General features: G+C 39.6%; 2 protein-coding genes across 2 annotated transcripts in view; both read right to left on the minus strand.

Moving 5' to 3' along the window:
- The window catches only part of LOC142107491 (cell adhesion molecule CEACAM8-like), a 368,458-nt gene that overhangs the window by 89,333 nt on the left and 251,141 nt on the right, over positions 1–27,984 (minus strand). The window lies entirely within an intron of this gene.
- Positions 2,048–27,957, minus strand: LOC142107984 (pregnancy-specific glycoprotein 22-like). The gene is made up of 5 exons (XM_075191673.1): positions 27,644–27,957; positions 11,408–11,482; positions 7,682–8,026; positions 5,284–5,394; positions 2,048–4,027 (listed from the first exon to the last, which is right to left on the minus strand). Exons 2-4 carry the CDS (start codon positions 11,454–11,456, stop codon positions 5,318–5,320), a joined length of 471 nt encoding a protein of 156 aa, XP_075047774.1. The 5' UTR covers positions 11,457–11,482; positions 27,644–27,957; the 3' UTR covers positions 2,048–4,027; positions 5,284–5,317.

Here is a 27,984-nt window from a genome sequence, read left to right on the forward strand (position 1 = left end):
ACACATTGACTGAGGTGCTGTCTCTGGGAACACATTGTATCCAGTCCACAAATATTAAAATTAAACATATAACAGTAAACTATCCCTTATGGCTAATCCTGGCACTTTGACATTTCCCTGATCACTATTACTGATTACTAAGTCAAGATTTCATTAAATCTTGATTTTACTAGCTATATAAATCTCTGTGTTCATTACATTCCTCTACTTCTCTTCTCAGTCTGTCTCTCTGTAGCTCTATCACCTGGCTCTATGGGGCTGTCCACTATATGTCAAATACAAATAAGGAAGTAATGTAAACGTTTCCACACTGAGATACATTACTCACTCTTCTCTCTATATGTTGAGGTTGATTTCAATGCAAAGCATTTCCAGTAGAACAATACAGCATTTACCACTGTTCTGTTGTACATCTGTATGTTAACCTCATTAATTGCCAGTGGGTAAATGTATCAAGCTGCGAGTTTCCGGTAGGTTTGAAAAGTGGAGATGTTGCCTATAGCAACCAATCAAAGATATCACTGTCGCTATGAACACTGCCAATCGGTATGTAGCACAAGGATGTCGAGGACGTACACTGTCATTTTTATTGTAAGTTATTATTTTATTTTTGTAGGCATTCTTGAAATCGCTATTTTTTTGTAGGTTTAACCAATGTCGCTATTACCACCATCGTCAAATGCTACCCAGCCCTTCAAAGCAACCCTGCCCTTGCTCCTATGACACTACTCGTACCACCTTGTAAATGGCCACTGCCGTCATTATTTTATGTATGTGAGAAGATTGGTCATCAGCCTCCCCCACAATCATCTTCTTGTGTGGCCATCATTAACTGCATTCCATATGTCAAGTGAATGGTTCTAGGAAGTTAAATGTCCCAAAATAATACTACAAATATTTTAATATCCTTTAACAATATTTCCGTAAGCGAAAGCGTTCACAAAAAATAATGGATGCATTGCCAACATGAAAGTCAGTTCACAATTGTATTGGTTAAACATGGACCTGAATAAGTAAACGCAATACTTAGCTAATATTTTGATTTTGTCATTGATGTACCCCAACACCCACAGCCTAGGGGGGCTGGGAATAGCCCTATCACATTTCAGCATGGGTATATTACTCTCTGATTATGTTAGGGAATTTAGACTGTAAGCTCCAATGGGGCAGGGACTGATGTTAATGCATTCTCTGTACAGCGCTGCAGAATTAGTGGCGCTATATAAATAGATGATGATGATGATGTGGCGCTATGGCATTGCAGTGTATACCAGCCCACTTTGACCACTGCCCCCTACCATAAAGGCACCAGCTAATTATCACTATGGCAGAAGGGCCGCATGTTTGTAGACTCTATGTTATATTGTAAACTAGCCCTGGTTGTCTAGCGCTCGTTGAGGATTTGGGGAGGGGTGTATGCTGCCATGTTTGTTAAAGTGCTTATTTATTTTACTTTGAAGCACCAATCTTATGAAATCCAGACTGGCATTGGGACCTAAGAAGGCGGAAACGTATCTCGCTATCGCCAACTCCCGTACTAATTGTAGAGAGGCGGTGTTTGCTGATCACTGCTGCTTTGTATACTGGCTTGCCTGATTGTCTAGTCGATATGAAATATATAATTGTTAACTGTGCCTAATTTCCAGGGACAGTGTCAGGGATAAAGATTCCGGTCTCTGGAAATGTCCCTTTTTCAGTATTAATCAACTGCTCTATAAAATTACTTTTTTTTTGCATATTAAATGTACTTCTTACCAGCTATTCTTATGCTCTGACCCTTACAATGAAAACATGTAGTCCAATCAGATGATGCTCCAACTGCACCAGGGGCAACGTTACCCTGGGCAACAACCAGTTCAGCAAGGCTAATGTTGTACAGTCACGTTTTGTTTATTGAACAGTTGGGATGTTTTGCCGTGTTTTTGTGATTGTTTGTTTTTCTTTTTTTGAAACAAGTTTTTTTAAATGATTGAGATAAAATAAGGCCGTCTACCCCTCATATCATAAAGATAATTAATTAATCCCCTGAAATAAGACACGGACATAGTTTTCAATTTTGGCAAACTAAGGTCACAGTTTTTAATTGTATTAATGATGGTGGTGAAGAAAGCAAATGCAAGCTTAACTGACAAGCTAATACTATACAACAAACATAGAGATGGCCAACCTTCCCAGAATCCTGGGCGCTTACGTACGGCGTCAGAAGGACTACACCCCTTCTGGCTTCACTAGGCATGTTCACTGAAACACAGCCAGGAACTTCGCAGAAAGGACCCTAAGAGAGACATAGGGTTATATTTACTAAACTGCAAAAGTGGAGATGTTGCCTATAGCAACCAATCAGATTCTAGTTATCATTTATTTTGTACATTCTTCAAAATGACAGCTAGAATCTGATTGGTTGCTATAGGCAACATCTCCACTTTTTCAAACCCGCAGTTTAGTGAATATACCCCATAGAGCGCACAGGGAAGAATCCTGCGGCTTAAACTTTAACTCCTGAAGGTAAGTGCAATGTAAGCCTACAAGCCTGACGTTTAAGTGCTTTTATCCCTATGCAGGCCTTCATTTATCATAAGCATAAATATTACAAAAGTAGTGTTAAAACATTACACAATAATTTTATTTATTCCTATTAACCCACATGCCCACCCATACATATGTACAATGATCAGCATACATATGCTTACTAACACTTGTGGAAAACACATGGTATACTAGGCCCATAAGTTAAACGTATTTACAGAGTCCCACGAGAACTTATCTTCCGATAATAAGAACTGTTCATAAATTACTGTGTCTGCAGACATGATGAGAGTTTTCCAGTACAATTTACAGCAGCTGTTTGAGCTGCCACAGAAATACATTAAAATAGAATCTCGCTGGGTTTGCCCATTATTTTGTCAGGGGTGCTATAAAGGACCTCAGCTGCTCAACCAGATTAACTAAATGTTGTCAGCATCGCTTACACCCCTAGCTATTGGTCCTTCCCACCAAGTATAAATGAGTCATGCCTACCAGAGCCTTGTTACATAACAGCTCATGATTGTGTGTATGTGGGGGTCACACAACCTAGATCTAATATCATTCTTTTTATACCTGCTCACTTTCCATCAATGAGGTATGGTGGATTCATACAGAGGGGCAGGGAGTGACTGACAGTCGGGAAGACTTGCTACACAGAATGCATTGTGTGGATTGGTGGATTAATGCACAGGGGCGGGGCCAGTGATGTTGCATCACTTCAAATGACTGCAGGGTCAACTTTTTGACCTGTATCAGATGCCGTTCATACACCGTGCTATATATGTGGGAAAAGTGGCAGCTGTCTGTAATGGAGTGGGGATGTAATACCTTAACAGCACTGCAGTGAGATATCACCTTAAATTTGAACAACGTATTTTCCTTCATGATTTATCTGTAAATTGAACATTGTCAGAGGTATGGAGTTACCGTGCGTTACTGACCTGGCCGTACGGTATGAAAACTGACATGGCCGTACGTAAGTCACCTGACGAGTCACATGACCAAATAACGGCTCAAAGCCACGGGCCATATGCAATTATACAGGTCACAGATCTCCCAGGCGATTTCTAATAGCTGTAATCATTTACATTATGTAGTGCAATATTCCATATAATACACAAGTTTTCCTAATGAAGACTGACTCACAGATTATAAGCAATGATCATCAATCATCGATTATATACATATTATTTCCAGGAGTGTATACATATATCTTAGCATCACTTTTGAATTTTAGCTTTTTTTTTTCACAGTCATAGCCGACGTGTTATTATTAATATCCAACCAATGTCTTTGTGAAGTTTTAGACTGTTCAGAGATAAAAAAAAAAATTATACGGATGAATCCATCTCCTGCTCTGGATTAATTCTGTTCCAGGTCACATGCTTCTTTTTAGCTGGGCATGGTGCACACAATCACAGAGACACAACACATAAGTCACTTGTCCATAGATTGGAATATAATTTCTTTATCTTGTATTGAGTAAGCCACTCCAGAAATTCTGTTGGAAAAAAAATTGAAAGAGTTGAAATAATTGTAAAATGATTCGTTAGAGAGCCACGGGAAGATCCTAACTGTGGCCCCATCATATCTCACATTTTACCTTTCTTTAAAGCTGTATATTCTGTGTGTGTATGTGTTAGGGAATTTAGACTGTAAGGCCCAATGGGGCAGGGACTGATGTGAGTGAGTTCTCTGTACAGCGCTGCGGAATTAGTGGCGCTATATAAATAAGTGGTGATGATGATGATGATGAAAATGACATAATGTAGGCAGAAATACAAAGAACTGAGTCAAACCCTTCAAGCCATTACTCAGCTCTGATTACATTGTACCGACAACATCTTCTCCATTCTAATCCAAAACCATTGATGGCAAAAGACAACGACCCACATCTTAGTTTTCTGAAGTCTATATACATTCTATATAAATTCTGAGTAACTGTTGAATCAGACTGCTACCTAACTAATTCAATACCCAGCCAAGCTGAGAGATGTCCTTTAGGCCCTTGAGGAGAAGGTTTATGGTTTAAACAACGGCACATGCCTAATGGGTTATTCATATTGGTGGTTTAAAAATCCACAAAAACCTAATGGTTTATTCATACTGTGCACCTATAGAAACAATGGATGTTTATTTCAGGATATGTTTATAAACAGTGTTTCTCCTGCTATATACATGAGGAATGGCAGATGAACCTACATTCTGAATGACTCCATGGGCTGAAGGGCGGTTTGGTAATACCACCCGTTTTTGGAAGATTTTCCGGTGGTTTCAAAGCCGCCAGAGTTACTAAAGGCCAAACCTAAACACAGTGGAGTTGTTACTGTTTAATTTCCTAGGAACACGTGACATCCTTGAGGCAGGAATTATTCCTAATCAGTGGTTCTATTTAATTTGCCATAGATGCCAAAAACTTATTCTAAAAGGTAAATGTATGAAGCTGTGAGTTTGAAAAGAGGAGATGTTGCCTATAGCAACCAATCAGATTTTAGTTATGATTTATTTAGTACATTCTACAAAATGATAGCTAGAATCTGATTGGATGCTATAGGCAACATCTCCACTTTTCGAACCTGCCAGAAACTCGCAGCTTGATACATTGACCCCTAAATCTAGATAAGCATGCCTCAGTGATTTCACTAGCTCCTAACACATATAGGCTGCATTCTCATGAATATTGCTTTAGTTAACAAAATAGCTACATCCGCTGTGCAGGTGACAAGTCACCTTTAACACTTTAACTGTAAGGCTTACCTCTAATTGGCTGTTCCTCATTGTATCCTTGGTTTCATAGAAAGTTGAGAGCAGAGAATAGTACCATCCCGAGGAGGAGGGCAAACGGAGGCAGCACTGTGGGGGCAATACCTGAAAAAAGAAACAATTAAGATTAATACAATGTGGCAGAAGTTCTGCTATAAAACTGTACTAACTTTTCCCAATCTATTTCCCTCTTTGCCAGATTGTTTCACCTGTATCCAATTATCACTCATTGAAGGCCATTAAACAATGGGACAAGGGGTCCTCAACCATGAATGGGCAGAAGTTTATCTATGTTATAGTACTATATATATATATATATATATATATATATATATATATATATATATATATATATATATGTTAACCCGTGCATGATACTCATGCATTCTAGTCAAATCAAGCTACTTAAGGTGTTAAAAGGGTTCTTGTCATGCATTTGGGCCATAGCCCAGGCCCCCTCAGGGGAAGAGCGTTACTTCCCGACGTAAGCGCCCTTTTTTAACGTGGTTTTGTCCACATGTCACCACCTCATCATTCTTCTCCATCACCTCATCCTTCATTTTCATCGCCACATCTATCCAGATGTCTATCCAGACACAGGGATCTCCCTTAGCGGTCCTGAGTATCACACTCCTCTCGCTCTGTCACCCCCGGCAACCACCAACCACTCCTCACTGTCACCCCCGGCAACCACCAACCACTCCCAACTGTCACTTCTCCTTCAAGAAATATATATATATTTTTTTAAAATCTTTATAAACACTTTTAACAATTAACAAATTAAATTAACAAATTAAAAACATCTTAGTATACCAAATTTCAGCCCTTTCTGAATTTTTTTTTCCACACACACTAAGAATCTAGTAGGTCAGGGTATAACTCCGCCCAGCAGGTGGCGCTGCAGCTTGGTTTTATTTTTTACACACACACACACACACACACACACACACACAGACTAACACACGCCACTAAGCATTTATATTATAGATATATATATATATATATATATATATATATATATATATATATATATATATATATATATATATATATATGTTATATAATGTTTTGTTTTTTACTACGATGTATTAAGCACATGTTTAATATTTCTAACAATCCTGGTGCATGTATTTTTTATTATTAGATTTTTATATATTATGCAGTATATTGCTTTATCATGTGAATATTCATATATGCATATTTTAACGCTGCTAGCACGCAACAAACCATGTTATAATGCCAGCTGGCTTTGAATATTTTGATTTGAGTAAGATCAAAGTATTTATTGCAATATAACTTGAAAAACAGTGAGCCTGGATGATCAGGAAATGCAGTGGGTGGGGATAGAACATCCAGGAGCCAATGTTCTAAATTAGAATGTTAAGAACAATTTTTAGCTTTGCCAACTGTGACGATAATGTAGTATATCTAATGACTGATTGTTATCTTCTGTTGAATTCATGTATTACAATGTGAATATTTTATTTAACCTTGTAATGTAATCTCAACATGAGCATTGCTAAATGACATGAGTTTGAACCTATACAAGTGTCAATAATCTTTTGAAATAATCCAGAGACAGATAAGCATCTCTCAGGTCCTGTGAACATTCCAGAGCTCAGGACATCCTTAGCTCACTTCGAAAGCCCTTTGACATTTGGGAGATCAATCTATCCTTATTGACAGCTAAACTCCAAAGGTTTGGCATGAGAGAGCTATGTGGAGAAAGGTTTAAAACCTTCTGCCTTAAACATTACAGTGTGCATTTTCATGTGGGGGTCTATCAAGACTGAAATGTCCCATTTTCGCAATTGTGTTCCCTCACACACACCAAGTCTTAAATAAGTAAGTAGTGACTCTGGTTTTATTTCCTATTTTATTTCTGAAACGTACGTGTGCAATTTATGGTATGTCTTGTTATTAATTTTTTATAACTAAGCCTTGGAAACATTTTTCAGATTAAATAAATTTTATCTAGCGTATTCTCTGCGATTCTTTGTGAATTTACGAAGCCCAGGGAGGCTCATGCTACATGTGTATGTGATTTAAGTGTGAAACATTAATAAATGGTTTTGGTGAACACAAGAACACCATAATAAATCCTTTGTAGTGGTAGAAAAGGTGTATTCATTGCTAAATGCCTAAGGTGATGCCAGTCATGGCCAGCTGTTCAGATTGCTGTATCTGGGACAGGCTGGGCGTTCGTGACACCAACTCCTTTGTTTTGATTTGTAGGCAAATTTGAAGGGGGAGGAGCAATGCCAACGTTTAGCCAATCCGAGCATCTAAACTTAAACCACACTATAGAGTAATGAGCTGAGGCTCCAATCAAATTGCTGCATGAAGGTTGCATTGTTATGTTTCATAGATTGTGTTTGTGCGGCTCACTCACCATTCACAGTCAGTTCCTTGGAGTATTGTTGTAGAGTATTCGTCTGTACTTGCACTGTATAAAAACCAGCAAATGTCGTGTTAACATTTGTAATCACCAATGAACCATTTGCTTGGCCTTTAGCTGATGGAAAGTATTTTTCTCCTCTTATCTCTGTGTCAGGAGGGAAATAGTTTAAAATCTGGTCTGTCGCACTTGTACTTTCTCCTTTATACCAGGTGGAAAATCGGATATTTCCAGTGATTCCAGTAACACTCAAAGTAACCGTCTGTCCGGGTACTGGAACTTTAGGGATCACATCAATGTTGATTCCGCCGGCTAGATTTATGCAGACATGAAGAAGAACTAGGAGAGAAAAATAGAGGATATATTTGTGTTCTTAATTAATATGGTAAATGCATCTGTCTATGAAGCAACTTTATTACTCAAGGTGTACTTTCCTGATTCTTTGGTGCTCAAAAATCAGGTCTTACCAATTTTATGATAGCACCAATGTTGCAGTTGAACCCTCACAGACACACAGTGAACGGTGAGTTTACCAATTTTTGAGTGTGATCACCATAGCCAGATCAATTAAGCAACCTAGGCAATTATTGCCTGGGATCCCATAAGGTCTTAATCTGGCTCTGGTGATCACACTGAGATGCGGGCGTGCTTTGGTGAATTGGGTGCATGAATGGGCCGATAGGGGGGCCCAACGAAGCAGTGTATGAAGGTATGGTTTGTCACCCTGATCCTCACTTTGCAAACCTACTGTGTACTGGCAGGAATAAAATAAAGATAACTTAATTTAACAATAATCACATATTAATTCTGATTGGGATCGGTCTGATGGGCAGTTTTATTTCATTTGCTCTGTTTTCTACTTTGTTTGTTGCTAAATATTGTAAAATAAGGCTGGGAATAATAAATTGAATTTGCACTCAACAGTAATTTCAAATGTTAAAGAAAGTGTGTTATTAAGCTAAGCAATATGATGTTATTAGATGGCAAGTCTAGCTGCATATAACACTGCTGCAGCACCACTTCCGACCAGCAGGTGGCGTAAAGTCTTTTGATTATTGCTTTGCCTTTTGAGTATTATTGTAGAACTGTTCTATAAAAATAATATATAGGTTTTACCTTCAGTCTTTTTGTACATTATAAATAAGCAATATTGTTCTGCTATAGACAATAAACACATGGAATGCTCTTGGTGCAAATCAGGTACTAAAGTGTGATTCCTGTTGATAGACTATTGTTAACAATGTGAATACAAAAGCTAGCAAATTTTGAACTGATTCCAAATGTGATCAAATGTCACCAGTTCACTATGAACGTGTTAACGGTACAATTCTCAATCTGTTTCGAGGTTTGCCAGTCACAATCGAGGCCTGCGCTACATGTTAATATTTATGTTTCCAAATATTTTATTTTTAAGCACTATTTAAGTAATATTTTTAAATAATGAAAAAGTATTCTTTAATTTAAACAGTAAACATTACAGTGTTTAAAGTTCAAGGTTTGCCATTCATCATTTCAAACATTTCCCTTCAGCTGGAGTAAAATGAATTTAGACTAATGGGGCCTAATTCATCAAAGCAGCTATCTGCCGATTTTGAGCGTATCGTACGCAAAATCACTCTTTACATGTCCAGAACCGGCCAAAACATCCGTGAACGCAGCCCTGTTCTGTGCGCCAGGGCAAGCAAAGGACACTTACTACAGCCGACAGTTTCGGGGAGTGAACTAGGTGGGTAATGGGCGTTTTGCTGCAGTGAATATACAGTATTCAGCATCACTCTGTCAGAGAATGACAGACTGGAAGCTTTAAAAGGAGGGTGGTGCTTGAAATCATTGTTCTTCCTTTGTTAACTATGGCTATCTGCAAGGAAACTCGTGCAGTCATCATTGCTTTGCACAAAAAGGGCTTCACAGGCAAGGGTATTGTTGCTTGTAAGATTGTACCTAAATCAACCATTTATCAGATCATCAAAAACTTCAAGGAGAGAGGTTCAATAGTTGTGAAGAAGGCTTCAGGGTGCCCAAGAACGCCCAAGAGGACCGTCTCCTAAAGTTGATTCATCTACAAGATCGGGGCACCACCAGTGCAGAGCTTGCTCAGGAATGGCAGCAGGCAGGTGTGAGCAGTGGCGGATCCAAGGGGGAGCAGATCTGGCCAATCAGACCCCCCCCCCCCCCCCTCGTCCTAGCAGCACAAACTAAACTTGCTTCAAGACACCGCCGATCAAAACAGGAGTGGGCGGGGCCAATCAGGGGGAGGTAGCCAATCATAAGCCTTAAGGCTACATTAGCCTCACTCCATCTGTAAAAAGCTGGACAGCTGTGGACTACTTAAACCTGATGGATCTGATTCATCTCCAGATGCAAGTCTATTTTCATGCCATATCTTGTGTGTTAGTGCTCTGTGCATGTGCCATGAATGCATTCCGGAATGCAGGGCGGAACAGGGGGTGAGAAGGGTTGGACAGACGTAGGCAATGTACAGTAAGGGCGCAACTATGCAGGGGCAGCTGATTCAAGTTCAGAGCATCTCTTAGGTTCATGTTTTTTAGCTGTATCTTTTGCACCAGCTAAAGGACAGGTGTAAGTGCCGACTGATAGTGATGAATGACATGCATGTATGTATATCAGAACATGTGTTTGTAAGTAACAGAAACTATAAACAATGCATTTTATACACAGTACGCATTAAGAACATCCTGACTTATGTATTCAACGTAAAATTAAATTACAACCTTTTTTAACAATGACTATAGTATTAAGAATTGACATTTTTTAATATATATATATATTCATTCATAGTCCCAAGACTCCATTTCTGGTGAGCCTGCAGGGTTGAGATGCAGAGCTGTGTGTGTATATATATATGTCTTAGGTCTATGAAGCAAAACACTATACAAGATTGGTTGTGGGCAGTATCTAGCTTCACCCTGTAACCCAATAACTAATTATATATATATATATATATATATATATATATATATATATATATATATATATATATATATATATATATATATAAGCTTTAATGTGCGAGGCAGGCTTTGATTTCTACTTTAATAATAAGTAATAAAATAGAGGTTCTTATAACATATTGGTTATCATCATCATCAGCTGTTTATATAGCTTCACTAGTACCGCACCGCTTTCTTATTATTACATAATGTAAGACTGTGTGAATAACTATTTATTTTGTGACTCACATGTACTTGTTATTTACAGTAAAAAAGTTTATGTTGAAGGCTTTTTGTGGCACTTTATTTACTTATGTTTTATTTTTGTTTTGTTCCGAATTCAACTATTTGGAAACTCCCCCCTTAAAAATCCTGCATTTTCCCCTGTTGTGATCACATTGCGTGCAAAGATTAATCATACTTGCCAACTCTCCCGGATTGTCCGGGAGACTCCCGCATTTTGCGAGAGTCTCCCGGAAGAGTGTGGCAATCTCCCTGATAGGAAGGGGGAAAAATTTAGTTTAAACGCCGCGATTCACCCGGAATCGCGGCGTTTAGCCCCGCCCCCACTGTAAAATGACGCGATTTGCGTCATTCCGTCACGGGGGCGGGGCCAAAATGACGCGATTTCGCAGCCCCGCCCCCTGCACGCCCACGTCCCAGCCGGCATCTCCCGGAAAAAGAAAAAAAAATGTTGGCAAGTATGAGATTAATCAGGCTCGATATGCTTAATATTTTAATATTCAGGCACTGCGCCCTTGTTCTTTACCTGTCAGGACAGATCCCTGGAAGGCTGGAGAATAAAACCTGCTCAACATCTCTAAGAAATCCTTCAAACAATAACCTAGAGGGAAAAAGAGAACAGGTGTTAACAAAGATCATGTGTACACAATGGCTGAGATTTACAATGACATTTGTCATGGAAGATACTATATCAGCTTTGTATACTGTTTCATTTTGCAGGATAGTGCGTGGCTGAATGTATCTGTTCTTGTAGAGCGACATTTAAAAAGCATTTATATGAATGGATTGGATTGAGACATTTAACATACTAAAGTATGGGTTGCTAATTAAAATAAGTTTTTCTATTGGGGGGTTTAGAGTTGGATGGAACAGGCTGGTAACGCTATGTCCAAAACACCATAGGGAGCAGAGCCTCTTTTAATTGGGCAACACTAAAGGGCTAGATTTACTAAGCTGCTGGTTTGAAAAAGTGGGGATGTTGCCTATAGCAACCAATCAGATTCTAGCTTTTATTTACTTAGTACCTTCTACAAAATGATAGCTAGAATCTGATTGGTTGCTATAGGCAACATCCCCACTTTTTCAAACCCGCAGCTTAGTAAATCTAGCCCTAAATGTTATTCTTCTCCTCGGGAGAATCCTTTGGTTTACAAAGAACCTGTGCGTCTACATTTACCTACAATTTTTTTGGGGACAATCATTTAAGCACCAGTCAGTCATGTAGCAACAAGGATTGCACAACAGTGACCAGGATGCAATTGAACGGGTGGCTTAAGCTGCAAATCAGTATGCAGCCATCTACATACCTATTTCTGGCACCTTTGTTGTCACCATTGACACTCAGCCCCCTCTCCCATACCTTAACTGTCACTGGTGCAGTGGTTCCCCATCCACCAGTAGCCTACACAGGACAGTGTGGAGATCTTAGTTCCATTCAGGGCTATAAGTTTGTTTCTGATCATGTTTTTAGCTTATTAATTGTCACAGAGATGCTAATAGCTGTGATGGCTCTATAACTTACACACCTGGATGGCAAATTTTAGCCTGGGGGCAAAACTCGGCTCAACAGCTTATTGGGAACATTTTAAAAGAAAAAAATGCAGGTAGTAAAATGACCCAACCAAGGTAGCCCACTATAGGACCTGCCCGGTAAAAGTAAGTAAGTGAGCAATAGATGAACTTACTGTCAGTGCATGGAGATTGGATTTTTCTGAGCAGTGAACAATCCATTACTGTAAGCTGCAGGAGGTTAATGTATCAAGGTGCCAGTTTCCGACAGGTTTGAAAAGTGGAGATGTTGCCTGTAGCAACCAATCAGATTCTAGTTATCATTTATTTAGTACATTCTACAAAATGACAGCAGAATCTGATTGGTTGCTATAGGCAACATCTTCACTTTTCAAACCAGACGGAACTCGCAGCTTGATAAATTTACCCCCAAGTGATTTGGCTAATTGAATCTCCCCCTTGGACACAAATTTGTTTAGGTTCTGTTCATTTGGACTCCAATTATTGGAATGGGTATAAGGTAGAATGTAGAATGGGAAACAATGCAGATATGTTCAAGTAGGAGAGATGCACTTTATAGCATCTGTTATACTGCTCAGCAGTCCAATTAAAGAGCAGGGCAGAATGATTGGCACAATAATTGGGTGAAAAACCTGTAGTGTGTACCTAGGTTTGGAGAATAGCATTAGGAATTGGAAACTGGGAATAGGGACTGGGATTGAGTAGTGGGAACACAGAACAGGGATTTGGGTTACCAACGGGGGAGTATGGTTAGAAAATGAGCATTGGTTTAGGATTAAATAATTGGTGCCTAAATTAATTGAAATTGAAATGAGAAATTGAGAGATAGCCTTTTATACTCAAAGCTGTCTCCTAGTTACTGTCTATATTACCCCCACTAAGACAGCATTATTACATTTACATGACTTTTCTTATGTTCCATCATATCTCTGGAACTCTCCATCCTCCAATAAACATTGAACAGACTCCCTCCAAACATACATAAACAAATAGTAAAAACTAAGTAAAACAAACAAATAAATGATAAAGAAAAGGATTTGTCATAACACATAGAACATCTTGTGAATAAATGTATTGAAAACATATGTAGTGGTCCTGTAAACAATTTTATATAACAGCTTCAATATTTGTATACCTCTAGACCTGCCATATGCTCCATTAGGCAAACATTATGAAAAAATTATTGATAACACATTGATAAATGACATTACATAAAATATACAAAAAAATAGTTACGACAATGGAAAAAAAACACGTTGGAGTAGATTTACTGAACATTCTAAAAAGCAAAAGTGGAGGTGTTGCCCATAGCGACCAATCAGATTCTAGCTATCATTTATCAAGCTGCTCTCTGGTTGGTTGCTAAAGGCAACATCTCCAGTTTTGCTTTTTTAGATAGCTTAGTAAATCTACCCCTTAAGAAATAATGTCACATTTTTGGGCACAGTACTTACTTCTAAAAAATATGAGGATAAAAGCAGTTGAATTAATAATTTATTAATGACTAGAAAAATTGTACTATATTATAACATTACAATACCCTGTTGAATATACTGTCTATGATGTTATTCTTCCATGTTAATAGTCAATAAACTATAAGAAAAACAAGTCAATACAAGGTGCTTTTTAGAGCCTAAAATGGCGATAGCACAGGACAATAGCTTGAACTGAAGTTGTGTAGAAACGCGAACACTAACTTATCTTTTATAGCAAGTTTAATTAACAATTATATTATACTCTACTCTCCCGGAATGTCTGGGAGACTCCGGAATCTCAGGGAATTCTACGTCACCGGGAAGTTCCTGATGATACGATTTGCTCCATCATGGCCCTACCCCACACTGCGCAATGACACACCCAGGGGGGCTGTGATGATGGCGCAAAACACACACACACAAAATTTCACTTTGGTTCCCCAAGACCCTGGAGTTAAGGTCCAAAAAGTAGCTCAGTATGAAATATATTTGTTTACTCTCACTCATACAGCAGTAGGTTAGATTCAAGGTAAGTAAGCAGCCTTAGCTAAAATTTCCAGCAAAAAAATCCCAAAACTGTTCTGTATATAATTGGTACATATCAGTGATCTACATATATACAAAATGACAAGCGTGGCTGTATACAGGTATTTTGCTCCTTAGTATATAATCCATGTTGAAGCTAAAGTCATCCCAGACACAAAGGCCCTCAGCCATTAAGGCAAAGCATTAAAAAAAGGAGTAACTTTGCACCTGGACAAAACCATGTTGCATTGGAGGGGGAGGTAAATTTAAAATGTGAGGACAGATTTATAGTTGGGGTAGGGTATGTCTTAGATCAACTTTACATTTCAGTGTAAAAATAAACCTATCAAGTCTTTGTGTGCTACATGAGAAAACAACCACTATTTTCCTTATGTGCAAAATAATAAACTAACCTGCACCCCTTGCATTGTCACATGTTTGTCCAGGAGCAAACTTACTCCTTTTTTTTTGGGCTTTGTTTTCCTTAGAGACACGGGCCCAAAAAGAGCATTCTTGTTATAGACAAATGGTCCAATCCAGCAATTATTGGCATGCTCCACATTCCACGACAATATTCCCATTCCCAAGCATTTGTAAGTGAGTGCTTGAGATAGCAGCACAATCATACCATGTGACAAACTCTGGATTGTGGTTTTTTTTTCAAAGTAAGCTCCTTCTGCTGTACTAGCTGGACTGTCGGGATTACGATTATTTAAGACAAAAACTAGTTTTGATCACCGCTGCCTCTGCCTTTTATATTTTAATGCTGTTTTCATAGCAAGCAGCAATATAAGTAAGGGTAGCACTTTACGCATACGAATAACAATGACAGATAAGAGAATGGCTACACTGTGTGAAATTTATTTGAAGTATCATCAAGTCAGACAGCCGAGAAAGTGAAATAACAAAGTTGAGGATTGTTCGGAGAACACAGAAGTGCTTTATACAAGTAGAACAAACAAGCCAGTCTGAAAAGAGAAAATATGTGAATAAGTATATCATGCCATTGGTCTACGCAACCAGTGAGATGTTTTATCTCATTCCTCTTTTAAAGTTTGCAAAGTGACTCTTTATCTGCACACTTATAAGTGTCGAAATCAACAATCTAAGATTCCTCAAGAGCCTAACTTTAGGATAAGAGACTGTTCACAAGACATAATGGAAGGAATGTGGTAGTCACAGCCAATAGCTTTTCTTTTTTAATCTTTTTATGAAAACAACAGGCAGGTATGTACCCACAAAGGCAAACATCATAACTTTGTCATATAACCATAATACAATTTATGAAATCATTAACATATCCGGTGGTGAGGAGCACCTGAGCATAAAAAGCTAACGAATTGTGTGACCCATTAAACTTCCTCCAAGTTACCTGAACTGCTACCATGGTTTTTTAGATTTAATGTATGTATGGGCAGCATGGTGGTTAAGTGGTTAGCACTTCTGCCTCACTGTGGTCATGAGTTCAATTCCTGACCATGGCCTTATCTGGGAATTAGGGAATTTAGACTGTAAGCTCCAATGGGGCAGGGACTGATGTGAGTGAGTTCTCTGTACAGCGCTGCGGAATCAGTGGTGCTATATAAATAAATGGTGATGATGATGTATAATGGGAAAACGGGAGGTGGGTGGAGAGATGTGGGGAGGGAAGGTAGGGAGCAAAGATTGGGAGAGGAGTACGGAGAAGTGGTTTTAATGAAAAAGCGGTTGACAAGGAGGAGGCTTATTCAATAAGCTCTTGGGAGAAGGGATTTCCTGTATTGATACCAAATTTTGTACAAGACAGGTATTCTATTGTTAAGTAAGCTTGATGGGTACTCCATTGAGGAGACAAACCAAATTCAGTTTAACAGGGTATTTATAGTCAGAGGTCTGGCTTTTTCCACTCCCTCGCTATCAGCTAATGTCTTTTTGACAGTATATTTTGGAATCCTTCCTTGTGCCCCCTCGCTTATATGTCCTTGCACATTCTCTTATGCATTCAAAGTATGTGGAATGAAGACTGTCAACACTAATGGCGATATTACACACATGCAACTAATACATTAAGAACTGCGACTGACTGTTTATCAATTCAACCTGTGAGGTTAAACATTAGAGATGAACAAAATGTTCAAAACTGTTCTACAAGAAATTCTTCTTATTACGCATTTGGCTGAACGTTCCGCGTGTTTATTTTCAGCGGGACGGGCAGTTCAGTGTTCTACATAGAATTCCACCAAGGGTTTAGATTTAGATTGAAACTTTTTGGCTTCAGCACAGAAAACGTCAGCATAAGGGCAGAATGAAGAGCTTCTGCGGCAGTACCTCCAGTTGTTTTAACCGGTGGTTGGAGCAGCACTTTAAGCTCCATGTTGTCAGTGTTGTTAAGTCTGAGTTAGGGCAACAGTTTGTGGCAGATCGCAGCTTCCAGCGCCGCAGGATGAATAAAAACAAATTTTGGGCTTTTGTCAAGTTTACTGTTCCTCTATCAACTGTGCCTGATGCAACTGCTCCATTTGTCATCTTAGTCCCCGTTAATGAGGCAAAGAGTTGGGCCTAGAACATTGGGCAGTGAAGCATAGGCAAACCGAGGGGGAGGGGGGGTCCCTAGTGCTTGGAAACCCCCCTTCAAGCCTGGGGCACTGTATAATTGAGGTGGCTGGACCCTGCTCCCGCTTCACACAGCTCTGCTTGAAAAGGGAGAGCTGCGTGCACCTAACAGTAGTGCATGTAGCATTGCCCATGTATATTATGGGGATAGGAAGAGCTGGAGAGCAGCCAAGCACCGTCTAAAATTATAGCCACGCCCCCATGCATGCTGGTCACGCCCACTGGCAGCGTGGTGTGGACACCCCCCGCTACAAATCCTGCGTTTGCCCCTGTGAAGGGGACATAGTGTTAGCGTTACTAACTCCATTCCCGTTGAGCCTAGCACTGTTCCTGCTATTGCAGAAAAGGGTCACGCACTGGTTGCCGCTATCATAGACTGCTCAGCAGATGGGTAAGTGTAGTTTGAAGTAGAGATGTAAGTTTAGGAACCTTGATGTTGGTTGTGACTTTCATTGTTATGATCAAAAATATGAACTAATACCTAATATTTTCATTTCAGTAAATACATACAAATTTTCAGTAGTAAGGATAAGCACTAATAACAACTGTGCTTTTATTTTGTATCCATACAGGGCATTTATATAGCCATGTAACTGGTACCCTGGGGGGTGGTATGGGATTAACCGAGCATTGGTTTATTTCTTTTCTATGTTTTCTATCTCTAGTTTGTATCATTGGCAATGCCTAAATGCAATGGAGCCAATCAGGAATCCACCTAAGTGTTTAGTGGCCCCTTGGCACATCTGCGCAGGATGAGCTCCTTACCTGTCCCCACCCGGTTAAGCTGGCCCTTTGACTAGAGACTCCACGGTTATTCCCCTACAGTCACCCTCACAACCAGCAGAGATAACAACCAGCCAGAGAGGGATATAAAGCAAAACTAGAAGTCAGAGGGAGACCATTTTGCTTGACCTCGATTGACCAATGAGCGACGTACGCTCTGGCTTTCACTGTTTAATATATCTGTGACAAAGTGTTGTTCATATGTGAGCAAGATCCAGGCACATGCTACTGGACGCTGTATGTGTATCACCATGCCAAATTCCTCCAATTGGTGCTACAGGTGGTTATCCAAGGGACTCTACATGTACCCGAATGCCTTTTATCTGTGCCTCTTGTTCCTGAGCCTCAAGATTCTCCATCTGGTTGATATTCACCTTAGATGACACTACCCTCCCTTCCTTTTCCTCCCTGATGTTACTGGTGGACTGCCAAGACGGGTTGGACTGTCGATACTGATAGGAAACTGGTTTTAAGACAGCAATTTGGCACATGCTATAGAAGATAAGGGGTCTGATTCATTAAGGATCTTAACTTAAGAAACTTCTTATTTCAGTCTCCTGGACAAAACCATGTTACAATGCAAGGGGTGCAAATTAGTTTTCTGTTTTGCACATAAGTTAAATACTGACTGTTTTTTCATGTAGCACACAAACATCAACTTTAAATTTCAGTGTACAAATAATCTATCAAGTATTTGTGTGCTACATGAAAAAACAGTCAGTATTTAACTTATGTGCAAAACAGAAAACTAATTTGCACCTCTTGCATTGTAACATGGTTTTGTCCAGGAGACTTAAATAAGAAGTTTCTTCAGTTAAGATCCTTAATTAATCAGGTCCAAGATCAGTATCTCCTCAAATGGTGCAAACTGCTGAACTAAGTCCCCCCTGATTTGTCACTGCCCAGGATGTCAGTAGGCGCCATGAAGCCTTGAATGATGCATGATCGTGATAGAGTTGTGAAGGCTTTATGTTGCTCATATAGCAGCACAACTAAGCAGAAGTAAAGTTTTATGTCATCTGGTAGAGAGAAGAGAAAATAAATTAGATTTCTATGAAGGATATAGCTTTGGTGACAATCTCAACCACAATTCAGGTGTATTTGACCTGAGCAGCTTGAATCTGCGGAATCACTGATTATTTGTTCATTTGACGGCCTTGACGGTATTGGCTACAGCCCACTTCTCATTACTTCCCACAAATCTGAGACCAGCATCGCCTCAAAGGGAGCGATCAGCCACAATGGACTGTCCAGAGGCCCCATACGGCAGCCTGGCATGCGTCCGTAACACTGTTGTTGATGCTTTTTTATTGCAATAGATGTGGAAAACACAGCCAAGTATATAGAAACTGCTATTCTGTTTGTTTGGAGCTCCATTTTTAAGTTGCTCAATGGTGACTTCATTCAAACCTTACGTGCGTGTAACATGTTCATTTTTAATCTACCCGACTGTCCTTAAAATGGTGCAAGTGAGACAATACTGAAGGCAATATGAATGGTGCCCGGTCCAATCAGCTCACGGGTCACTTGTCTCATAGTTCATCCTGCCAGACAACAGCAGTTATGCAACAGTGAAAACTCCTGTCTGCTTAGTAACTACTCCGCCTGTGTGACACATCTTCTAACACACAGATAGACCAGATGACACACACACACCTCACAAAGGAAATGAGGAAATTGTGGTGAGCAGGTTACACAGGATTCAAGGGTATATTTAACTACAATGGAATGTTGCTGCTGCTGTATCGCCAGAACAGTCCCTATTTGAGGACTCCACCTAATGAGATTGGGCCTGAAGAGTACATGTCACTGGTGCTCTTGGCAATGAAAGGGTGTTTTGTGGAGCGGGAAGGGGATTAAGGGGTGGCCAGGGGCAAACGCAGGATTTGTAGAGGGGGGTTTCAACAACATGCCGTCAATGGGCGTGACCAGCATGTATGGGGGCGTGGCTATAATATTAGACAGTGCTTGGCTGCTCTCCAACTCTTCCTATCCCGATAATATACATGGGCAATGCTGCGTGCACTACTGTTAGGTGCACGCAGCTCTCGCTTTTCAAGCAGAGCCATGTGAAGCAGGGGCAGGGTCCAGCCACCTCAATTATACAGTGCCCCAGGTTTGGAGGGGGGTTTCCAGGCACTAGGAACCCCCCCCCCCCCTCTTGGTTTGCCTATGGTGGCCTAGCGCTAACCAAATGCTAGCATAGCCCCAACTGTGTGATCCCGCTGCAGCGATGGTGTGGGCAAGACAGAGTACAACACTGTTGTTATTTTTTTTTTAAAAAATTAACCATGGCATCATCATCAGCACATATCTTGCACTAGGGAACAGGTACCATCATCATCAGCTATTTATATAGCGCAACTAATTCCGCAGCGCTGTACAGAGAACTCACACCAGTCTCAGCCCCATTGGAGCTTACACTCTGAATTCTCTAACATACACACACACACAAGACTCGGAGAGACTAGGGTCAATTTAATAGCAGCCAATTAACCTACCAGTATGTATTTGGAGTGTGGGAGGAAACCAGAGCACCCGGAGGAATCCCATGCAAACACAGGGAGAACATATAAACTCCACACAGATAAGTTCATGGTTGGGAATTGAACTCATGACCCCAGTGCTGTGATGGATCTCATGACAAGATTTGCACTTAGCTCCTAGTGAGTCACAACTTTAGTGCTGATATACACTGGCATTTCATATGCATTTTACTAATGTCTTAGAGTACGCAGTAGGTTGTACAATTAGTTTCAATGCAGCAAGAGCAACAATGGAACGAGTAGCACTCAGAAAAATACTATCACAAAGGAAAGCAACACAAGAAGAAGTGACCATTGGTAAAGTAACACTATAGACAAGGGTTATTAATGTCAAACATGCATTTAAAAAGTGTTTAAAAAAACAGCCAACATGCACATTTTTTAACATTTTTTCATTTGTTCCTGTGAGGTTTAGTTCCTGGAAATAATTGTATTGGCTGAGTACTCATATTCGTGTTCTGCATATTGGGTGTAGCCATCACTATATTCTACTGCTCGTGGGAAGCTGTAAATATAATATAAAACTTTCAATCCACATGACCAGACGTGAAATGTAACAAATCAGACACTGCTGCAGGCAAACAAAAAGGATCAAGAGACTATCGGATAAGTATTCCCCATGAATAGGCAACTTTTACTACCACTACATCTCCTCTTACCAGTGGTTCAATAATGTTGTAGAACTACAAGTCCCAGTATGTTACATGAGCCAAATTACCTCCTGGGGTGTGTAGTTAAACCTGACATCCTCACTCTCCTTTACAGACAGCCAAAGCTACTGTCACATCTTTTGGATCCTGTCCTGATGGGATCTCGAACAGGTCATGAAAGCTGATTCTGCAGATATTTAAGTTACTGTAGCATCCATTTTTGCACATCATCATTCCATCTTCTCTAGTAGCTCCATCGATATCTTTAATATCTCCATGACACTTTTCCCCTTTTACTCTCATTATATCTCGGTGTATCTACAGGTACCTGGCTCTGTTGTGATGCTAAGGTGCCCTGTCCTTGCCGCTTCTACTCAGTAAACATACTGAATCCATAGGCTCCCTATTGTTCCCTGCAGAAGGACCAGTCCTGATTGATATAAGTTATGTTTTATATTGCTCCGTGGTACTAAGAAGAATGTATTTCCTAAATACTCACCCCCTGAGGAAATCACAGTAGCCTATGACTGGCCAGGCGAAACGCGCTGGGTCCTATTTCTATGATTTTTAATTGTGTCTCTACCTAGAAAATTCAACGCTGGTCAAGATATCATCTGGGACTTGAGTGCTTTTATGTCAAATCGACTAAAGACTACACTGTGAATTGGAACCAGTGTGCCATCAGATAAGCAAGAAATGTTCTTATAGTTTATTTATTCGTGTATGTGTGTTATTTGAATTTTTTTAATTAAAATTGATCTGGAACGTATCACACTATTTGTGTCCTCTATTTAAACATATGCATCTGGAGTCTTTACCTTGAAGCAACTTGGGAGTATCCGCCAGATATAATCAAATGACCCAGATTTATGTTCTGCAACTTGGGGCCAGGCTTATTCATTTGGTTTTTTTTAGCACATTTGAGTTATTGGTTGTTTTTGTTTTTTAAATACTATATTAGGCGCTGTTTTGTTTTTTCATGTTTATCAAAAAGTTTTACAATGTACCTGGTGCTAAAAAGAATGTGTCTCCTAAAAAAATCAAAGTCCCTCTAAGCGCCTCTGCCCAGATTATAGTATAACATGTCTTTATGCAAATGACGAATGTATGCATGAAAGACATAAGCTCACTCCTGGGTGTTGAAGAATATAATTGAATACGTGAATACAGAAATTGTAGTGTCTATCAATAGGATTACATCATTTACAAGCCCTTGGATTCTTTAGTGAAAGGGATCAGTTGAACAAGGAAGTTGTAAAAGAATACAGTCACAGATAAGATAATATTTGTCTGACATATATTGGTTGTTTCGTTTTTGACTCAAGCCCAACAATTTCACACTTTAATTCTTCGTGATATCTTAAAGCAGCAATCCCACATAAAATGATTTTCTGAAAACAGAGCCCACCCGAATTTAGGGGATCCGAGTAGGCTCGCAAGCCGACTCGGTACTTTCGGGCGTCCTCGGTTCTGAATCGAGGCAAAACGTCATCATTGCATTGTCGGTTTTGGATTCCATAAGTACCTCCCTCCCCAGGAGATCCAGCGCCATTGCTCACACAGACACAGGGGTAGCAGTGTTCTTGTCACTCTCCAGTCTCCAGTGACATTGCTCAGTGACATTGCTCACACAGACACAGGGGTAGCAGTGTTCTTGTCACTCTCCAGTCTCCAGTGACATTGCTCAGTGACATTGCTCACACAGACACAGGGGTAGCAGTGTTCTTGTCACTCTCCAGTCTCCAGTGACATTGCTCAGTGCCATTGCTCACACAGAAACGGGTACAGTATTCTTGTCACTTGACAAAAATTTACTGGAAATGACTGGAAATTAATGTTATTAAGGTTAATAATAATAATAATAATAATAATAATAATAATAATAATAATAATGTAGGAACAAAATTATGTGATTTTAGAAAAAAAATAAGAATTTTAGAGAAAAAAAAAAGGGATATAAAACCAAAACCAAAACACACAAGGGCGGTTTGGCCAAAACCAAAACCAAAACATAAAGTTAATCCAGATCCAAAACCAAAACACGGGGGTCAGTGAACACCTCTAATTTAGAGGCGGAACAATTTAGGAGCATGACCTATCATTTATAGGCGGAGCAATTTAGGGGCATGGCCTTTGCAGATCGCCAGATGAGGATTGATGGGTTGTAAACAATCACTTTAATCCCCGTCCTGTTAATTATAGAATGCATATTACTGCATCTATATGTGTTTAGGTATAAAAGTATAATAAAAACATGGTAAATGTTACCAAAAGCAATAGTATGGTCTCTAGGTAACTGTAGCTCAGTTTTAGACCATTGTAGCTTATTATTCATCTCCACGTGTGGGGAGTAACTGGAGTAACTGCTTATTCATATAACAATGTTCCCTAAGGTTTCTGCATTCCATTGTAGGCCAGTGAGGTATCAGCAGGAGGTATGAAAACTTCCAGCAGGACAACAGGCAGGATTGTGGAGAAGTTCTAAAGCAAACACTCTGCGTACAAGAGAGCTCGATTTAATGATTTTTAAGACTGCCGATGGAAATTAGCTGGTGACATAAGTCACATCCCAGTGGTGAAAGTAATTGAAAACAGATTTGGCAGAAAGGAAAGGAGAGTTTAAAAAGAACGCTAGCAGCATTAAACACTTGAAGAGAAAGTAAGGACCATAAATAAGTCCTATAACTCACTATATAGCACTGGTAGTAGGGGAACTTTTTGGAAGGGGAAAGCACGTGTTTTGGACTGCGTCAAATCAAGTATCTGGAGTAACACTGTAATGGAAATGGACACTCTCCCGAAATTCGGGCAAGTATGTCCTACTTGCCAACTCTCCCTGAATGTCAGGGAGACTCCCTAAAATAGGGGTGTGATCTTTCTCACTCCCTGAAGAGCCTGGCATTCTCCCTGATGCTGAGCCAGTACAAGAAATTGTGTCTTATGTCTATGTATTGATGTCTATGGAGGTGGCCATTTTCATGAAGACCAAGATTTAATCAAAGACTGACAGGTAAGACAACATGACTTCAGTAATGGAGACTGAAATGTAAAAGACACTTCAGTCTCTAGAGATTCATTAGCTGCTTTTCTTTAACGCATAGTTGCCTTCTTTCCAGGAATGTCCTGGAGACTCCTGCATTTCTGGGAGACCTCCTGAGAGAGCAGGGCAAGCTCTTGGTTCTCGCCCCCGCAATAGATAAGTGGCGGGGGAGGGGCTTAATGATGCAAATATTGCATCATCTTAGCCCCACCCCCATGCTTTAATTCATCAAATTGTGACAATCGTTTAGGGGGCGGAGCCAAAATGATGCAATTCATCAAGCCCCGCCCCTGCACGCCCACCTCCGCTGGGATCTCCCTGAAGCCAATCAGGAAAAGTTTGCAAGTATGAAATATGTGCTACTCTTTGTGTACAGAGATGGGCGGGGCCCGACTGCCTCATTGACTTGTGAAATGATGCCATCCACCTCTTATTTTCTTACAGCGCCTCCTCATCTCCCTGATGTTGGGTAGAAAAAGTTGGCAAGTGTGATAGACAGACAGCATCAAGCCCTAATCACATCAACAAACCTGCTTATCAAGAATCTGGAAAAGCTTACATACAAAACAAATCATTATAATATCATATTTGCCCACACTCCTGGAATATCCGGGAGACTGACGAATTCCGGGTAGGTCTCCCGGACTCCCAGGAGAGCAGGCCAGTCCCCTGCATCCTGCCCACTTCCTAGTGGAGTGGACAGGATGGAATCCTCCATGACGGGATTCGCTGTGAAACTCGTCATTTTGGCCTTGCCCCTATGGCAAAACAGCACTTTCACGTCATTACATCGCGCGGATGGACCATAAGTGCGCGATTCGCCGCTCCCCGCCCCCTCTGTCCTCACACTCCAGGTTCTCCCACAGGGAAAGAGTAAACAGTTGATTCGTATGAATAACTTCCATATGCTACAATATTACTATTTGCAGAGTTGAGTGAATACAATGTTCTGATCCTTTTGTTATATTTATTTTATAGACTGCATGTGATCTTTTTAGAATCAAAATCAATGCAACTCTATAACATTTGTCACACTTTAAAAATGTTTTACTGTAGGTCAGTAACTGTTAACAAAGCTTTCAGTACAAAATATCGTAATTATAGAAGATGTCTACCCTGACATACTCTAATAATTCAAAATCCCATATATGTTTCAGATTTTAATATCCATCTTTAATTCTTAGGAATATCATGTACACTTTTGACAGTATAATTAAGATATAATCTACTATCAACCTTGCTGTATACAATTGATATATGTAAATATTATATACAATTGTTATATGATAATATTTACACTTATTGACTACATTGTATGTAATTGATTGCTTTGTTTATGAGCCAATAAAAACATTAAAATAAAGTTTGTTATAGAAATAGTAAAGTCATTGCTTGAAATGAAGTAGTAACAGTTTTTGTATGTTATATTTAAAAATATATATATATTTTTAGCATATTTTCCCTTTAATACGCTTACTTTCAATTGTATATAATGTAAGCTATCCCTTCAGAATTCCATTGCCATGGAAACAAGTGATTATTCCTCTACAAAGCGTTGCTCTGAATCAATTAAATGAATAAAGGAGTGATTCTAAACAGGAAGTGGATTGAATTTACATTGCACATTTTACTATACATTTATGTATTACGTTGTTTTGCAATAATGATCGCCATTATAATAATACAAAGAATATTTGTGCTGTTGTTTAAAATCTATTCCAAGCTGTAATAAACACTGTGGTCAGCCCACAGACTTCTGTGGATGACCCAGTATATATAATCCATTCTTTTGTCTATTGAGAGAATCACATGATTGTCTTATGACATTCCAACTTTTACTTACACATGATTTTCATTTATATTTTGTTATTTACAGCAGTGGCAAGAATGCATTAATTCTAAGAACAATTATGTTGCTCTGAATTTATACCATTTTTTTCCCCATTTATATTATATATATTCTATTGCTCTTGGGCAACTGAAGTGCTAAATAGGTCTTGTGTCTAGCTTGAAGCTGTTATGTACAAATGGAGCATGTTTAAAAGGATTGTCCACCTTCAGATTACTTTATCGGCATGTAAATACCCTCCTTCTATTTTTATTACATATATTCCTTTATCTTTATAGTTTTCGAGCATGATTTTTCAGCCAAGTCTTTGTATCATCAAGCAGAGTCTATCTTTTGTGACCCTGGGATACAACACAAATCTGCTCTCTGGATGCAGTTGTATCCTATAAAGGGAGCGCCATACAGGTTTGCTGTAACCCAGGGCAACAAACATAAACATTTTCGCCTGATGATATAAATACATAGCAAAAAAGCCAAGACTGAAGCCATAAACATAATGGGCCTGAGTCATTGAGGAGAGCAGAGCAAAAAAAGGAGTAACTTTGCACCTTGGCTAAACCATGTTGCATTGGAGGGGGGAGATAAATTTAAAATGTGGGGACAGATTTATATTTGGAATAGGGCATGTCCTAGATCAACTATAAATGTCAGTGTAAAAATAATGCTATCAAGGATTTGTGTGCTAGATGAAAAAGTAGCCAGTATTTAACTTATGTGCAAATTAATAAACTATTTTGCACCCCGTGCATTGTAACATGGTTTGTCCAGGATCAAATGTACTCCTTTTTTTTTTTGCTTTGCTTTCCTTAATGACTCAGGCCCAATGTGTTTTTGTAAGAGTGGTAATGATTAAGCCAACAAAATAAAGTAATCCAAGATACCCCCTAGATCAAGTGGTGCATAATTACATAACAAGCGTACTACGTCAGGCCAGCTCAGACAAGCCACAGTCATATATACAGAACACTGCATGTGATCAGCAATACAGTTCAACCCTCTTTCTTTTCTCAACAGAATCATGCACCGAGGTGCGTTGTTTTCATTAATAAAACATGTTCTATGCTCTACGTTTGCAATTCCACCTTCTTGGTTATGGTTCAGATACAGTATCGCTTACCACTATATGCAAAGTATAGGATTTTGTCTTTGAAAGTCAACATTATAGTAATCATTTATGAGATTTTGTTTAATACCGCAGTTCTCTTCATATAAAGATGTTTAATGAGACTATATCTTGGGTCATGAAAACTAAATATAATACAATATCATCATCATCTATTTATTTATATAGGGTCGCTAATTCCGCAGCGCTGTACAAAAAACTCACTCACATCAGTCCCTGCCTCATTGGAGCTTACAGTCTAAATTACCTAACATACATAACACAGACCGAGAGAGGCTAAGGTCAATTTGAAAGCAGCCAATTAACCTACTATTATCTAGTATGTTTTCAGAGTGTGGGAGGAAACCAGAGCACCCGGAGGAAACCCACGCAAACACGGGGAGAACATACAAACTCCACACAGATAAGGCCATGGTCGAGAATCGAGCTCATGACCCCAGTGCTCTGTAGCAGAAGTGCTAACCACTGAGCCACTGTGCTGCCCTCATTATACACATCATGGCTGAAAGCCTTGATTGTAAGGAGACACGAAGGACAGTTGATTAGTAAAAGAAATGTATAGCAAATATCAGGGCTCTGTACATACAATGTAGCATGTCACATGACACCAGCAGCAATTTCTACATACAAGCTGTTCTACAATACTCACTGTGCACAGAATCCGGCTCCCGTCTGCAGCTGTGTATCCAGGAACCTGGCACAAAGCTCTCAGTGATCAGGATAGCAATATGTATGAGGGAGGGGATGGACTGAGCTGAAGGATGGGTAGGGTGGAACCAATGCGTCTGGCTAGAGGGTCAGAAGAGAATAGAGAGGAGGTACTGAATGAAAAAAGAGAGCTCAGCAGGATGATTGAAAGGGAAGAGAGGAATCATGCACTGAAAAGCATTCGATTAGGTGTATTGCACAGTGAGTGAGCAGGACACAGACCGCTTCTCCCCCTCCTCTTTCAGGAGTAATTATGTGTCAGGAGGATGACAAAGTATTATC

This window comes from Mixophyes fleayi, chromosome 11, assembly GCF_038048845.1.
Source record: "Mixophyes fleayi isolate aMixFle1 chromosome 11, aMixFle1.hap1, whole genome shotgun sequence".
NCBI lineage: Eukaryota > Metazoa > Chordata > Amphibia > Anura > Limnodynastidae > Mixophyes > Mixophyes fleayi.

Bases quoted from the DNA above. Each gene is read 5' to 3' on its own strand.
- LOC142107984 (XM_075191673.1), bottom strand. From the start codon at position 11,456: ATGTTGAGCAGGTTTTATTCTCCAGCCTTCCAGGGATCTGTCCTGACA. The intron at 8,027-11,407 runs GTAAAGAACAAG...TTTCTCTCCTAG, and splicing joins CCAGGGATCTGTCCTGACAG to TTCTTCTTCATGTCTGCATA. The intron at 5,395-7,681 runs GTGAGTGAGCCG...TTCTTTTTTCAG, and splicing joins CAAGGAACTGACTGTGAATG to GTATTGCCCCCACAGTGCTG.